The sequence below is a fragment of the Budorcas taxicolor genome, chromosome 3 (genome assembly GCF_023091745.1).
Source record: "Budorcas taxicolor isolate Tak-1 chromosome 3, Takin1.1, whole genome shotgun sequence".
NCBI lineage: Eukaryota > Metazoa > Chordata > Mammalia > Artiodactyla > Bovidae > Budorcas > Budorcas taxicolor.
This window is the reverse complement of record NC_068912.1, coordinates 81,470,553-81,488,299: the sequence shown is the minus strand read 5'-3', so window position 1 is coordinate 81,488,299 and position 17,747 is coordinate 81,470,553. Positions and strand designations below refer to the sequence as shown.

Sequence of the window (17,747 nt, the reverse complement as noted above, 5' to 3'; positions counted from 1 at the left end):
CTAAACTGGAGTATATCCATGCAGAGTATGTCCATCTGCCTTTCTAGACAGAGGATGAGGCACGCAAGATCTGGCGTGTCCACTCTATGCTGGGCACCCTCTTGGGTGCAGGACACTTTTGGTCGATAATCTGCTCCAGTCCTAACCACATTTCCTATGAGATGTTTGTATTGTGCTCATTTTCCAGATGAGAAAATAGTGGTCAAAAGATGTTAAGTAACTTGGTCCTGATCACAACATTAGTAACTGGCAGAAATTAGTATTTTAATGCAGGTGTGTATTTTCATTAAAAATTCTACTGTCTCCTAGTTGGCATGTACGAATTTGCTATTATCACAATGATGTTACAAAAAGAGAGGCTGCTAGTCTGGAGTTAAATATCTCATCCTTTTGCCACAGTAAAGAGAGTAAGAGAGGAACTGAATTCATCACTGGAGGTCCCGTAGGGTCAAGACTGGTGGTCACATCTCTCTAAGGCTGCTGCTGACCTTGGAATCGAAGCTGCTTAAATCAAGATATGCTCAATTTTTCTCACTTAAAGGGTCAGTCTTCTTTTCAGGAGGTGAGGGGGAAGCTTATTAAACATTATTTTTTGTGAGGGACAATTACTGACATTAAACTTTTCACATTAAATAATCCAGCCTTACTTAAAAAAAAAGTAGCCTAAGAAGATATTTGTCAGGGAGAATATTCATACTTAAAACTATTTTATCTGTTTTTATTATCATTTTATCTGAAGAGCTGAACATGTGGTTATCTCAAGGAATAGATCTTGAAGCTGAGAACAAAATTCCTCAGAATCATCACAATCAATTAATGAGGTTATGAATTGAAATTATCTTTTCTGTAGCCCAAGAACTGAGTGGTAATTAGTGTCCAGGGACACGTGGGGGAACAGTTTTACTGTTAGCAGTGCCAAGAATCTATTCATTTGTCATCAGTCTCAAATTATATTCAATCAGCAATTCAAATTCAGGCTAGAAAAACCAAATGACATATAGCTAACTTTCTATAAAATTAATACTGTAAAATGAAACCTATGTTTCTGGCAATTTAGCTGTGAGCAGCAGTAAGATGAAGCTATGAAAATATTGAATGTAAATGCTGTCAAGATCTGGCTTAATCCCACCACTTCCCCACCCTTTGCTTCTTGCCTGAGTGGCCGCCGTGGCTGCCATGCTTCTATTCCCAAGCTCCCTGAAGTCTGGGTACTGGAGTGCTTGATGAGCCTTTTTATAAGAGGAACCACAATAGCCCAAAATACTGCAAACAAGGGGCCTTTATTCAAAGAGCCAAAGTGGGTGGCGGCAGCAGGGGGGTCAGAGTGGAGTTGTGGTTGGAGTCACATGTGGAGGGCTCTAGAATGTAGACAATTAGCACTTCCTGGTAAAATCACCTGCATGAAACACCCATTTCTAGGACAAGTGGTTGATAGCAGGAGCACTGCCTTCTCCTGTGGCTTTCTGTTAAGCAGTTTTCTTACTTGGGCAAATTTTCCTTTTTGGCTTCATATTTTGGAATCCTGTTTGCTCTAAGATCCCAGCCATAATGCCCATCTGACCTCGGTTCCCCTGAAAAGAATGCATGCTGTTGTTGACTCAGGATGTGGGAGGTGACCGGGGCCTTTTGGGGTGGGTAGGTTTTGTGTGGCTTGTCTACTTTCTTTCCCACCTGTTTTCTTTCCCACCTGGACAGGGGAAGAAGAAAGCCAAGAAGGTCTGCACAAACCAAACAACTCCTTTGTCTCTGCTGTGCATGGCAGGTTGATTAGAGACTCAGTAGACAAGCTAGAAGTGGCCTCTGCAAGGTCTCAGTGGGTAAACATCCTGTCCTTGGCAAAGCTCACTGATGACGGCATGCGGCTTCTACGGCCATGTGGCAGATGGCCTCCATCAGTAAATAAGGAAATGTAGAAGAGTGTGCTTATCTTGGTGAAAGGGTAAAACCAGAGAGAAGTAAGTGAAAACCAAGTCAGGTTTCAGACTTGACAGCTGTGTGGGTGGTAGAGTCAGACAGACGTAGGTTTAAATACTAGTTCTTCCTCTGCCTTGCGTTCTAACACAGATCCATTTGCAGTGGCTACCTAAAAAAACCGTGTTGAAAGGCTGTAAGGCAGATCCCAGGTTTATAGGCAAAAGGATCCATAATTGATCAATGATATCTGAAGAAAGGGGGTGTGATAGCATGGCTGCCACAGATCTAATGACCCAGTCTCTGGGCTCTCTGAGATCCTGCCTAGCACAAAAGCTCTGTAATACAAGTGTGTGTGTGTGTGTGTGTGTGTGTGTGTGTGTGTTCATGGCACAAAAGCTCAGTAATACAAGTGTGTGTGTGTGTGTGTGTGTGTGCGTGTGTGTGTACATGGCCTAAGGGGAGATTAATGCAATCCTATTAAAATGTGCTAGTAGGATGTGTCATGGGTTAAATATTCAAAAATAAAAGTATTGTTTGTATTTATAGTATATCATAAAAAGTTTTAAAATTTTCATAGTGTATCATGTCCTTAATATTTTGGATTTGCATGTTTGCTTTAATTTATGGTGGTTTTTAAAGTTACCTTTGAATTTTGGTTACCACAAATTACTCTCCATATTCAAATCCTTGGCTTCCATTTGTCTTGACTGAAGGTTTCAATATAAAGAAATCAATCGGTCTATTAAGAGAAATGCTATGAATTCACAAACACAAATGAAACCAGCATCAGGAGCAATGTTGATCTCATGTTTCATGGAAAGACTGTTGACTCTATTAACCTGAGACTGGTCTTTGAACAAGAAAAGGAAGAGTTTGTATTTGATCATGTTTGGTCATTTCTGCAGGTTTGGTTTTTTGTCAATGAAATATTTGTATTTAATTTTCAAGCCTGTGTTTTAAAGGAAAAAAATCCTCAAATCTGGCCTCCAGTATGTTTGTCTGGATAGCCTCTATAATACAGGCACCTCTGCCTGGCAGGCTGAGCAGACATTTAAGTTTAATAAGCTATGGGACTGCGTGGTCTCTCTCGGAAGGCAGGGCCTTTGGAAATCTCCTGTAATGCTTCTAACAGTCCATAAGTTACTATATTTAATATTGCCCTTGTCTTTCTCCCCTCCCTTCTCTTTCTTTTCAGAAACAGAGTTGTCAGTCACTGCTGAGTTAGTGCCTACCTCATCATGGAACATTTCAAGTGAGCTCGACAAAGGTACACAGTGGGGACATGCAGGGCGGAAGTGGAGGAAGGGAGGCGTGAAACGCCAGGTTTAATCCTGGCATGGCTGTCCTTGAAATCAACTGCTTTTTAGATCACCAGAAGGAGGCAGGGGCCAAAATAAATCCCCTGTTAACTTTGTGATCAGTTAACATTTAATTACTTGGAATTTTATTATTTCTGGAGAGGGTTTTTTTTTTTTTTTCCCCCTGCCTCTCTCTTTCCTTTCCCTTCTTCTTCTAAAGAGTTCCACATGGTAAAAATGCTTCAAGATGTGAAAAAGGGTAGTTTCTGACCTTCCTGACACTGCATCCAGTGGATCTTATTTAGAGGATTTGATTCTGCCTGAGCCAGGATTGATCAGAGATGTTTGTTGGGTGACCTTTTACGGTGAGTATTTGATGTGCTTGCAGGGTTCAGGGCAGAGTATCTGGAAGGTTTGTAATTGCCTTCATGTACAGATGGCCACTTCCTGTGTGCAGCTGGAGAACAGGCTCCTGCTATGCGGCTGTTGTAGCATTAATTAAGCCTTACCATATGCTAAGCACTGGCTACTCTATAGAGATCCTATATCCTGGAAGATAAATCAGGCCGTGTTCAAATCCCCCTGCAATTGGCTCATCCTACCTTTCCAGCTTATTTCTCTTTAGACTGCTCTTTTATACGTCTCCAGCCAACTTTCTGTTTCATTGTCTATATCCTGTGCTTTTCTGCTTCTGCCTTTTGTCTAAGCTGTTCTTTCCATCTGAGTTACCCTTCCTCCCTTGCTAGTCCCCACTTTCTCCCTCTACTGGGCTTAGTCGCTCAGTAATGTCCAATTCTTTGTGATCCCATAGACTGTAGCCCACCAGGCTCCTCTGTCCCTAGGGATTCTCCGGGCAAGAATACTGGATAGGGTCATCATGCCCTCCTCCAGGGATCTTCCCAACCCAGGGATCGAACCCAGGTCTCCCACATTGTAGACTGATTCTTTACCGTCTGAGCTACCAGGTAACACATTACTCAAGTTTGAGCATATAGTCTATATTAGCCACAGTCTTATCTAATCCCTCAGCAGGAAGTAGCCTTTCTGTATTTGGAACCCCATAGTCTTTTCACTCTCATGCATTGGAGAAGGAAATGGCAACCCACTCCAGTGTTCTTGCCTGGAGAATCCCAGGGACAGGGGAGCCTGGTGGGCTGCTGTCTATGGGGTCACACAGAGTCAGACACGACTGAAGCAACTTAGCAACAGCAGCAGTAGCAGCAGTCTTTTCTTATGTTCATCTCTTAGCATTTTCTTTGTTATATCGTGGTGATTTATATAACTGTCTATCTTGCCCTTATACCTGGAAATTCCTTGTAGGTAGGATATCTATTTTTTTTTTTTTCTTTCTCCTGTCTCTATCAAAAAATCTAGTACATACTCTCATTCATAAGAAATTCTCAATAAATATGTGTGGAATGATGAGTGAGTCTTACTGTATCTAGAGTCATATATATGGATGGGCTATATCCATATATATGTGTAAGAATACTCAGATTCAACAGTCTTATCAGGTTTCTAATTTAATTCAGGCGTGATTCTAGGTTCTGGAATTATAGTGATGAAAGAAGCTCAAAAGTCACCGTCAAAAATTGCCTTTTATGATCAGTTCTCCTTCGTCTGCTTGTGTATTCAATGGGAGTTGGATTTCCTCCCTAAGGAAAGAGACTGTTACTTTATAAGACGATAATAGGCAAATTTAGTTTGCTGGTTATACTTTTTAGGCATTTTATAGTGGCAGGATGAGGTGAGATGTCTCTTCACCTTAGATCAGAGGACATTTGGGATAATTTTTATTGTCAAATTTGATGTGGACATTCTTTTTCTTTTAAAAAATATTTATTTATTTGGCTGTGTCAGGTCTTAGTTATGACACACTGGCTCCTTAGTTGTGATGAACGGGCTTAGTTGCTTCATGGCATGTGGGATTTTAGTTCCCTGACCAGGAATCAAACCCACATCCCCTGCATTGCAAGGCAGATTGTTAACCATAGATGACCAAGGAAGTCCCTGGACATTCTTTTTCTAAGTAAGAATTAAAACAGAGGCGTAACATATGTTACACCTCTCCATCTTCAGCACCAAGCACAGTGCTTAGGAGGCGATAGATTTTCAACAAATATTTGTGGATATTTTTAATGGAAAAGAAGAAATAAATGCACTAAATGTGCCTACTCTGTGCCAAGCACTGTGCCAGAGGCTTTCGAGTCTGTGAATTTACTTGGTAAGCTCTTTATGGAACCAACAGAAAAGGGTATATATCTTTGCACATTACATGTTGCTGATCAAGTTCCAGTTATAGCTCTAGAAGGACACAATGTGTGTGTGCTCAGTCGTGTCTGACTCTTTGCAACCCCATGGACTGTAGCCTGCCAGGCTCCTTGTCCATGAAAATTTCCAGGCAAGAATATTGGAGTGGGTTGCCATTTCCTGCTCCAGTGGCTCTTCCTGACCCAGGAATCGAACCCACGTCTCTTGCATCTTCTGCATTGGCAGGTGGATTCTTTACCACTGAGCCACCTGGGAAGCCCCAGAAGGACATCTGTATGTGCTAAAAAGGCAACAAAGCTGCCAGTAAGAACCTAGCCTGCCAGACTATGAATTTCTAGCAGACTAGCACTATAATTCGGAGAAGGCAATGGCACCCCACTCCAGTACTCTTGCCTGGAAAATCCCATGGATGGAGGAGCCTGGTTGGCTGCAGTCCATGAGGCCGCTAAGAGTCGGATACGACTGAGCAACTTCACTTTCACTTTTCACTTTCATTCATTGGAGAAGGAAATAGCAACCCACTCTAGTGTTCTTGCCTGGAGAATCCCAGGGATGGGGGAGCCTGGTGGGCTGCCATCTGTGGGGTTGCACAGAGTCGGACACGACTGAAGCGATGCAGCAGCAGCACTATAATTATCAGCTGTTGCCCTTCAAGAAAGAAGTACTATCAAGAGTAGAGAACCTACTGGTCAAAGGGTGAAACTAAGGCAGTGGCCGAACTCCTTTGATTGGTTAGCATGGCCTCCCAGAGAGCGTGGATGACTTTCCAGGGATTCTTGATGTCTTCTTTCTCTAGAAGATATTTAGCATATGATCTCTATTTCCCACTGAGAGTGTAAATGAAAGATAATTGATTTGTTTGTTCATTGAATGATGAAATCTTTATTGCTTCCTACTCTGATCTGGGCATAGTCTGAAGAATCAGGATCAAAAGATGAATCAGACCAAGGTTTCTGTCCTTCATGAACTCAGAGCTGAGAGAGAAAGACTAGTATCTAAAGGCATAATAAAATCTTTCTAGTCAGATAGAGTTGTCAAGGGACATTCCTTCCAATCACAGAGAGATGTTAGTGTAAATATACAAGGGGGAAAAAATCCATCACCAGGCTGGTGTGCAGAAAGGAGAAATCCCCAGGTGCCTGAAATGAAGAGCAAGCAGTGATCAGTGGGAAAGAATGAAACAAAAGATCCTGTGAAAACATGGGAAATATGTATGATTCTTAGGGGGCTGGAGTTTCAGAATCCTATGGGGATGAGAGCTGAGGCAATAGGAAACAAACTCCTTACCAAGGCTGTCAATGAAGAATGAAGGGCCTTACCATGAAAGAAGGGAATTTCTGCCGAAGATTGAGTAGGGAAGTCTATCAACTGTGCTGGCCCACTGGGATCACCCTCAAAAAAATTAAACCCCCAGCCTATGCTCTACATGGGTATGGGGTTGGGGTACTTCTCTTATAGTACACAAGCCACAAACCAAGAAGATAATGTAAAAACTGTGTCTGGAATTGATTAAACTATGAGATCCTGAGAGGGGCAGCCTAAAGCCAAGTCATAAAAATGTCTCAACATTTTTATGTTGCATGGCTTTCCCACAAAAAACAAAATTTAAAAACTCAAAACCACAAAACAACAAAACTCTTGATGTTAAGTGTACTTTTAAATATTTTAGTGTGTAAAAGAGAGGGAAAAAGCCACCATTAGTGAGAGTCAGACAAAAGACATGGAGAAGTTCCTATCTTAGCAACTACAGGCAATAGATCAATTTGAGAGAGTAAGTATGTTTAACATGTTTTCCGGTAAAAGAGGAAATAGAAACCATAGGGCAAGTACAGGATAAGATGATCGAAAAGTAGACATTTTACATGAGCTAAATAGAAATTCTGTAATTTAAACATATAGTTATAGAAATTAAAAATTCATCAAATGGGTTAAACAGTGGATGTACTCAGCTGTAGAGAGAAATGGTGAACTGAAAGATAGATTCAAGATAATATGGTAGTTCAGAGATTAGAGCATCACCTTAACCATTCCCTCACCTGCTTTTCCCCACAGTGCTTAGACAGACACTAAAACAACATTCCAGCTTTGGTGGACTTTGCCTTCTAGAGGGAGAAACAGACAATTATGAGTCCTTTCGTTGACCCCATTGACCATGCTATCAACAATACCTCAAAACATTTAATGTGGGGGTGCCATATCACCCCATATCTGTTTTGCTGCAAATCCTTACCAGGCTGTATTGACATCATCAATTCTGTGCCCATCTCTTTTCAAGTCAGGGCTCTCTTATCCTTTGGCAGCTCTTATTGCCCAACACAGTGCCTGGTGTGTAGTGGAAAACATGTGTTAAATTGTATGGGTTCCAACACCATCTGTGCCAATTTATAGTTATTATGTGTGAATTCCTACTAGGGGTGGGGCGCTTGCCAAGCATGTGAAGGCATCATTTGAATTCACAGCATCCTGTGCAGTAGAACAGACAGGCATCTGAGGCTCAAGGGGGTTAAAGAACTCGGCTGAAGGGCAAAGCTGATGAGTGGTAGTGCCAGGATTCCCACCAAGGCCTCCAGGCCAAGTCCAGGGAGCCATGCCCAACATGGCAGCTGATTACGCTGTCTCCCTTGCATTCATATCCCCTCCTCCAGTGGGACAATTGCCCTTGCATGGAGCAGAAGTAAAATAAAAGGCCATCACTTGGTATTCTCTAACGCCTTTCTGTTCATCGACCTGCTCTATTCCACTTGTGATCCCAGACTGGCTTCTCAGCTCTGTTTCACCCATCAGTCCCTCTCTGGTTCCCCAGCTTCATGCTGATCCTGGTTTTCTGTTAAATGAGTCCAGTCAGTGGCATTAAACAGTTACCTGTTTATCCTTTCCAACAGGAAATGAAATTTAAAAGAGACAAGGCCACCCGGGAAGAGCCGTTGAAAGCTACTATTGATGGGGCACAGGGGTAATTTCTGAAACAAATGCTTCAGAACCAAGTGCCTCCTAAAATAAATCGATCTACAGGGGCCTAACCTCAGCTTCCCCATGGGGGTTTTGGGGTGGGGCGTGAGGAGGGCCTCTTTCCCCCTCTTCCATTTTCAGTCACATGAGGTCTCAGAGGTTCTCTATAGAAAGCCAAATGTTTCTTTTGGAGAAAGCACTGGAAATTGCACCCGTAGGTAGCAGAAAGGGAGGGAGCCTCAGCTTAAAAAAAAATACTGAGGCCTGATTCCAACTGCCAATAGTTCTCTGTGCTGACAGACTAGATTTGGGGGTATTTTGTCCTGCTTTGCTTTTTTAAGAGCCAGCTTTCTCTACCAGCTCGGAGCTTTACGCATAGCAGGGAGGCATACAGCAAGGTTCTTATGAGCATGAACTCTGGAGTTACTATGACTCTGAGCTTCCTTTTGCTCACCTGTGCAGCAGAGGCCTTGGTCTCTATCAGCTGAGATGGTTTTCCTGGCCAACTAACACATCTGTGGGTCACTCTTGGGTTGTGCCCTAGCATACCTGCTTGCATGGTTGCAGTAGATGGATACATGCTGGCCTCAGCCCCTTAGCTCACTGTCGGGGGCTGTGGCCTTGACTCAGGGAGTGGTTACTTCCTCTTGTCCCCCCTCTCTGTTACTAGATTTTGGTACATAAAGAGTCTATTTAAATTACACTGGAGCTTGGTTCACAGCTAGACCTCATGGGGCAATTGAGTCCTTTCTTTGTCTTCTAATTATGTGTTTCTGGAGCAGGGGCAGTGGGTGAAGGGGCCAGAGATGGATGAACTGGATCACGAGCCTTGGTACTTGGCAAGCTAAAAGTATAGTCCTCCTAGGACTAGCAGCTTGTCAAAGGAATTTCTGGGGATATCCATGTGGTATTCTAAACCACCCAAGTTCAACAGGCTTTAACCTTATGCATTGTCTTCTAAATATTGATAGCACTGTTTCCTCTGAAAGACTGATATCGTCCTGCCACTGCAAAAGCACTTGGAGGTTATATAACCCTTATATAGAAAATGGGAGAAGTAGTATCACTTCAAAGGGTTACATAGAATCTAAAGTCCCACCCAGGTGGCTCAAATGGTAAAGAATCTGCTTGCAATGCAGGAGACCAGGGTTCAATCTCTGGAAAAGGGAATGGCTACCCACTCCAGTATTCTTGCCTGGAGAACTCCACAGACAGGGGAACCTGGCATGCTACAGTCCACGGGATCACAGAGTTGGACACTCCTGAGCAACTAAGCATGCACACACGCACAGTCCCACCACAGTCTCCAGAGCAAATAGCTACTCACTGCAGGTAATACTATTGCCTCCACCCCTTCTTATTCCCAAGGGGAGGGTAGTATGATCCATTGAATGAGCACTTGACAAAAAACTTAGAATCTCCTCACAGCTCAAATCCACAACCAGTTCAGTGACTTGTCAATTAACCTTTGGACGTCAATGTTCTCACCTATAAAAAGAGAGTTATCAGTCCTTCTTCTATAAGGCTTCAGTGCTATAGGGTCCAGTATGATAGCCACCAACCACCTGTAGCTATTGAGTACTTAAAATTTGGCCAGTCCAGAATGAGATTAGTATGACTATAAAACCTAAACCAGATTTCAGTGGCTTATCTCATTGGAAAAAGACTTAAAATACCTTATTAATAACTTTTTTATTGACTATATAAATCAATCACTTAAACAGTTATAGAAACCCAATCATTAAAATGATCATTTCTCGTATATCAAATTTAGTGAAATACACAGGAAAACTCAGCCTGGTGCTCTGTGATGACCTAGCGATGTGGGATAGGGGGGTGGAAGGGAGGTTCAAGAGGGAGGGGATATATGTATGCTTATGACTGATTCACATTGTTGTATGGCAGAAAACAGCACAACATTATAAAGCAATTATTCTCCAATTAAAAATAAATTTAATGAGGTGGATGCAACTGGAGCCTATTATACAGAGTGAAGTAAGCCAGAAAGAAAAACACCAATACAGTATACTAACACATATATATGGAATTTAGAAAGATGGTAATGATAACCCTGTATGCGAGACAGCAAAAGAGACACAGATGTTTAGAATGGACTTTTGGACTCTGTGGGAGAGGGCGAGGGTGGGATGATTTGGGAGAATGGCACTGAAACATGTATACTATCATGTAAGACACAAACAAAAAAAATTTTAAAAAGAAGAAGCAGCAACTATATATATGTACATATATTATTAAAATTAATTTCACCTGATCTTTTTTAATGTGGCTACTAAACAATTAAAAATTACACATCACTCATATTATAATTCTGTTCAAAGCTGCTGCTCTAGTGAACCAACAGCTAGAACCTCAGATGAATCTCCTAATCTATGTTTTCACCTTGCAACATGAGGAGATGTTCTTATATCTATGCAAGATTTAATGTTCTAGGAATTGGTTTTTATTAAAAGACATTTTTTGAAAACTGATTGTGTGTGTGTGTGCTTCAGTTGCTTCAGTCATGTCTGACTCCTTGCGACCCCGTGGACTGTAGCCTACCAGGCTCCTCTGTCCATGGAATTCTCCAAGAATACTGGAATGGGTTGCCATTTCCTCTTCCAGGGATCTTCCAGACCTAGGGATTGAATCTGTATCTCCTACATCTCCTGTTTGGCAGACGTGTTCTTTACCATTAGTGCCGTCTGGGAAGCCCCAATTTTGTGTATGTATAATGCTTAAAAATATGTCAAATATTTTATGTGTAATGGATAAGCATTATTGATTATAATCTGATCATTAATGTTCAAAGAAAGGCTATATTTCAAATAATCTCCCTCCTGTGGAGAAAAACTTTGTAGGTTAGAAGTCCAAAGTGTAATGGTTACGTGAAGGATAGCAATGGGACTCCAGAACAAGTGAGGAAACCCCAGCTCAGGCAGATGTTGGGTATATTCGAGCAGGGCTCTGATGATCCAGCGTTGCCTCTGACTCTCAGACTTCACTCTGCACTGTTCTCTCTTGCTGTCTCTGTTCCACTGGCTTCCTTTAGTTTCCTCTAACAAACAAAGCACTTCCCTCACCAATGGCACTGTCCAGAATCCCCTTTCTCTTGCTTTCTCCCTCCTTTGTGTCTTGACCTAATTGTCATCTCCTCAGATAAACTTTTCCTGGTCATCCATAGTTTCCTTTTGCTTTATAATGATTTTAAAAAGTAGGGGGAAATCTGGTCTAGGTTTGGAAGCAGTGAGACAAATACCTTCTTGATAAGGAAGCAAGGGAGCTTCTTGCTGACTCTACTGCATCTGCTTTACCCCTCACTGACTCAATACAAGGTTTCAGTCCCTTTGCCTGGAACGCAGCATGGAAGCATGTGACATGGAAATCATTTCCTCTTCAACCAAGCTCCTCTCTCCAGGACTCTTGTTAATCCTCTTTACTTGACAAGTCCTTTCACTTTAGGGAAGGGAACCTCCAAGACGAGAACTGTGGGATTTTGTCATAAAATAGAACAGAAAGGACCCTTTATGGATAATCTTGATCCTTCAAAGCCTGCTCCGAGGGGAGAAGTTGGCCACTGGACACCAGCCCTGGGGCAGAAGGAGTCAGCCTCCCATTCAGTACTCTGTCCAGTCCGTCACTCCAGTTCTAGCACCGGCTCTCAGCACCACTCCCTTCCATCAGCCTTCTCTCCCTTCCCCGGTGTGCTCCTGTCAGTGGGGCTTTCAGCTGAGAGGCCTGGGCCCCCGGGTGTTCTGCAAATGGCCAGCATGGCTGTGTGAGGGGCACAGAGCTCCCCCTTCCCAGCAACTACAGCCCAGTTGAGACAGAGCAGCAATCGAACCAGCCTGGAGATGTTTATGCTCCTGTGCTTACCATTTAGAACCAGGATCGAGAGTAAGCTACCTCCTATCGTGGGTCTCAGATCCCTTGCTCCCTTGGTACTATTTTCAGCGTATACATGCGTGTGTGCTCCGTCACTTCAGTCACGTCCGACTCTTTGTGACCCTATGGACTGCAGCCCATGAGGCTCTCTGTCTATGGGATTCTCCAGGCAAGAATACTACAGTGGTTGCCATGCCCTCCTCCAGGAGATCTTCCCAACCCAGGGATTGAACCTGCGTCTCTTACATCTCCTGCGTTGGCAGGCGGGTTCTTTACCACTAGTGCCACCTGGGAAGCCCATTCCTCGCAAAGACAAATCACAGTCTTGCATTGATAAATAATCAGGATGCAGCAGAGAGAACATTTCTTGATACTCCCAGGCAAGCTTTGTCTTTGTCTGATATCTTCGATGATTGGATTTAAACCTGCCTACTTCGAGACCTTCCTGAGCACCCACTTCAGAAATGGCTTTGGAATTTGGCCTCAAGCTGCTTCTAGAAACTTGTGGACTAGAGTCCTACTCACAGGGATTATAGGAGGCCTTTGTAGTCCTGGGCCTACAGGACTGGTCAACCTTTGTTTGAGCACTCGAAAGGACATTTGGACTGCGAGGCCTCTTGCTTGACAAGGGAGGGAGAAGAGACTCTACAAAGTGCCATGAGGCTCCTGCCCCAGCATCCATCACTCCACCCCCTCCTCTCCTTGCTGTGTTCTGGAACCAGTCACTCATGGTTCCCGTCCTATTTCAAGCCACTGTGAAAACTCTGCTATTCGCTATGGTAAGAGTGCCCTCCCACCCATTTGCCACCCTTAAATACCCTGTACAGATTCATCACTTGGAATAAATCTTTCCTGACCCCGCCTTCCCCCACAGAAAAGCACGTCTTACTCTGTGAGGGAAGTGGTCATACCCCACTGGACTGCTGGGGAATGCTGATTCCACATATGTATTTTCATTTTCATTCTCCTTCCTCTCTCATGCAAGGAATATGCATTAAGCATCTTTTTCATGTCAAAGAAAGCCCTCATGGCCCAGCCATTCTAGTAGGAGGGTCAGTCAGGAAGGGCACTATGGAAAGTGCTTTCAGAGCCACAAGAGTAGCTTGCCAGGCTGTGAACCCCTTGACATCAGAAGTTAAGTGTTATTTCTGCATCCCTGTAGCTCTAACTCTAGTCGGTTCAGTTCAGGCACTCAGTCATGTCCAACTCTTTGCAACCCCATGGACACCAGGCTTCCCTGTCCATCACCAACTCCCGGAGCTTGCTGAAACTCATGTCCATCGAATTGGTACAGATGTTTGAATAGATAAATAAATGAGTGGTGAAATCAGAACATCAGAATTGAAAGGTACTTTAGAGTCATTGTCCTCTAACACTGCTAGTCTCAGAATCACCTGGAGAGACCCAGGCTCACTGAAGCAGACAAGACCCTAAGCCTCTATAGTTAAATCAGCTTCCCAGGTGATTCTGATTCTCATCAAAGTTTGAGGTCACCTGATAGAGCTGTAGGTCTTAACCCCCGCTGTGATTGGGATGATTTTAAAAGTTGTTAATACCTAGGTCTGGGCTTCCATGGTGGCTTAGATGGTAAAGAATCCACCTGTAATGCAGGAGACCCATGTTCGATTCCTGGGTCAGGAAAGTCTCCTGGAGAGGGAATGGCTACCCATTCCAGCATCCTTGTCTGGAGAATCCCATGAACATAGGAGCCTGGTGGGCTACAGTCCATGGGGTCTCAAAGACTGAGTGACTAACATTCAATGCCTAGGTCTGTTCCCCACCCCCATTCTCGTTTCACTCTTCTCATACAGAGTCTGATCTGAGGGATTTAAAAGCTCTCTGGGTGATTCTAATGTGCAGCGAAGCTGGAGAACCACTGGTATAGAATTCTAGGCTAATCTACAGCTTACCATAATGTTCTAACAAGTTAGGTACAGATGCTTGGAACTTTCTCCATTTCTGTCCTTAATTTTCTGAGGTAATACAGAGAAGAATTGGGCTTAGAGTGAGAAGTCCTTGGTTTATATTTGAGCTCTGTGGCTAACTCAATTTCTTGAAAATTGTGCTTTACTTTCGAGTTGTTTTTTTTCCTGCATTTTTTTATCTGTAAAATGGGAGAGAACACCAGCCTGCCAGGTTGTCTTGAGTACAAATGTGATGACAAAGGTAAGAGGGCTGAGTTAGGTCCCAGACCTGACTATTAATAAATAAATATAGAGATAGATTGACACTGATATTGACTTGACATACTTTTGAAGATGTCTGAATGAGTTGGCATAATTCCATCACTTATTTTATGTGGCCATAGAGAATAATATTTTCCTGCCTTATAAAGTAACACTGCAGTTGCCATATACTGAGAGTTTTTTAGGTACCGTAAACACATGAAGTGACTTACATGTATTATTGCACCTAGTCCTCATGATAATTCTAAGAGATACTATGTCCATTTTATGGATAAACAAACTGAGCCATAGACAAATGTAATTCACTGAATAGTGCCCCCCCCAAAATATATATCCATGTCCTAATCCCCGGATCCTATTATATTTTTATTATTTATAAAAAGGTGTTGGTGATGTAATTAAATTAAGAAAAGGACCTTGAGGGGAGATCATCCTGCATGTCGAGATGGGCCCTAACTGTCTACAGGTGTCCTTATATAAGATAGTGGCAGAGGGAGATTTCCTACAGACCCACAGGGGAGGCTGCAGAGATTGGAGTGATGGAGCCACAGCCCAGCAATGCCCCAGAAAATGAAAAGAGGCAAGGAATGAATATGGTCCCCAGAGGGAGCAGGGTTCTGCCTGATTTTGGACTTGCAGCCTCCAGAATTGTGACAGAATAAATTTCTGCTGTTTTAAGCCACCAGGTTTGTAGTAATTTGTTACAGCAAAATCAGGAAACTAATAAAAGCAATTTCAACCATTTGCCCAATATCGTAAGCTGTGAAACTAGAATTCAAACCCATGTCCTTACCCCAATATAGTCTAATGCCTCCAAACTGAATTGGAATTTGTACTAGAGTATGTTAGATTCATTTGCTCGACAAATGTATATTGCATGCCTACCATGGGCAAGGCCTTTTCTAGGGTCTGAAGATGCAATAATGAACAAAACAGAAATGGTCTTGCCTTCAGAAACTCTAAAGAATCCGCCTGCAATGCAGGAGATACAGGAGACGTGGTTCGATCCCTGGGTCAGGAAGATCCCTTGGAGAAGGAAATGTCAACCCACTCCAGTATTCTTGCCTAGAGAATTCCGTGATCAGAGGAGCCTGGCGAGCTACAGTCCATGGGGTTGCAAAGAGTTGGACAGAACTGAGGAACTAAGCACACATACACTCTAAATTCAAGAGACATTTTAACAATTCATTTACACATGTGCTATACTAAAAATAATTTAATTGAACCCGTGATAGATGATTTAAAGGAGAATTATGAAAGTATAGTTGTATAAAAACAGACTGTAACCCTGGGACAAAGGGTTTTCACATCCTCTTTGGCTAGGCCCAGCTAATAGCCACCTGAGGTCAGGGTTGCTCTGCAGCTTTTCTGGCCTGTTTCCTGGGAGGTAACACGTCTACAGCTTCATTTTAGTCCTCCTGCTCTTCAGGAGAAGCCAGTCCAGATACAAGGCAGGTCTCTTGCTTGGGATAAGGCACACAATAGAAGGAAGGCAGTAAGGCCTTCATCAGGCAGTGAGCTCTGCAACCCATTACAGACATCATTCTGAGGCAGTGGAGTGTGGGCAACTGCTTTTAGACAAGGTTGGAAATTTTTGCATTCCTGTGCCAGGTAAGATTTCCTGTAGGGCCCTGAGAAGCTCACTAATTATCTCTTTAGTTCCAAGTGATATTACTTCAGGGCAGTTCCTATCAAGGCCCCATGCTTTAATATCTCTTTGCTTGGGTTTATTCCATCAAATGCTTCATTTGCTTTGAAAAAATGCCCTGAGCCTCAGCTGGCCCAGCAGCTTAGGAAGTTCAACTCACCGCGTGCCTCAGAGGGCTCCTAGCTCTGACCCTGATTGCTGCAACTAAGACTAACATTTTCTGACCATTTTCTGCAAATGATTTCATTTTGGGGGCCCTATGTCAACCCTGACCCACTCCAGGCTTTGCAGTACAGTTGTGTAGAATACCAGTTGATTTGCAAGAATTCTGTATCCCTGGCCTTTACTTATCCTCTGAAATCAGAAAGCTGTGTTTTCCTGGAGATCCTTTCCAGGTCTCTAATTTCAGTCCTTTCCCCCAACTCTTATATTCACTTATTCATTCAACAGGTTTTTATAGAGTGCTAACTGTGTGCCAGGCATTGTAGTAAAACAGAGTGGTGAAAACACAAAATTTCTCTTGTGAGCTTCACTTCCTGGTGGTATTAGCAAATTCCTGTGTGGAAAGTTCTATTCCAGCTAATCCTTCTTGAATTCCCTCTCTACCTAAGGCGCTGTATTAGACATTTTACTCACAATACCATCCCATTTAATGTGCCATCAAAACCCCGTGAGGTAGGTAAGTATTATGTCCATTTTTCTAGGCAGGAAAATAAACTTAGAGAGGTAAGAGTGACTCAGCTCATAAATGGCAGAGCCAAGAGTCAAATCCAGATTTTTCTGACCTCAAAGTCCATACGCTCCATGACTACCTAGTTCTAAAGTAATAATCCATGATTATTGGAAGGTAAAAAAGAATGGCATTATAAGCTTACAAAAATCCTTTCTGGAAGAGGGTATTCTTAGTTACCCTTAGGTGATTTTTCTAATATGTGTTTTTCCTCTAATTTCCACATTTTCTTCAATAAATATCCTGTACTCTTGTAGTCAGATAAAATATAAGTAGAATACATAAGAAAATAGAAAACAAGTACTCAAACACATGGACTTGCATGTTCATAGTAACACTATTAATGATAACCAGAAGATAGAAACAGTCCAGATGTCCATTCAGTTCAGTTCAGTCGCTCAGTTGATGTCCATTAGTGGATGACTACACTGACCAACTGTGGCATGCACACAACAGAATATTACTCAGCCATGAAAATGAGTGGAATACTGATACAGGTTCAGAATGGATGGACCTCAAAAATGTTACACTAAGTGAAAGAAGTCAGATGCAAAAAGTTCCATGTTCCATTCATGTAAAAAGAAAAAAAATCCAGAATACTTCAATACCTAGAGATTGAAAATGAATAGGTTGTTTGCCAGGGGCTGGGATGAGGGAGAATAAGAACTGCTTAACAAGTCTGGGGTTTCTATTTTGGAAGTAGATAGAAGCGGTGGTAGTATAACAATGCAAATGTACTAAATGACACTGAATTTTGTAATTCACTTTAAAATGGTTCCTTTCACATTATTTGAATTTTGCCTAAATAAAAATAAGAAAATTCAAACTAAGCAAAAGAGACATTGATACGCTTTTATCCTATTATACTT

At 42.6% G+C, this 17,747-nt stretch overlaps 1 protein-coding gene across 1 annotated transcript in view; it reads left to right on the top strand.

Moving 5' to 3' along the window:
* The first annotated feature begins 1,873 nt into the window (after positions 1-1,873).
* ROR1 (receptor tyrosine kinase like orphan receptor 1) overlaps positions 1,874-17,747 on the top strand; it is a 193,004-nt gene continuing 177,130 nt past the window's right edge. Inside the window, exons 1-2 of the mRNA XM_052638057.1 lie at positions 1,874-1,895; positions 3,110-3,181. Coding sequence (XP_052494017.1) covers positions 1,874-1,895; positions 3,110-3,181 — 94 coding nt within the window. The remainder of the gene's footprint in view (positions 1,896-3,109; positions 3,182-17,747) is intronic.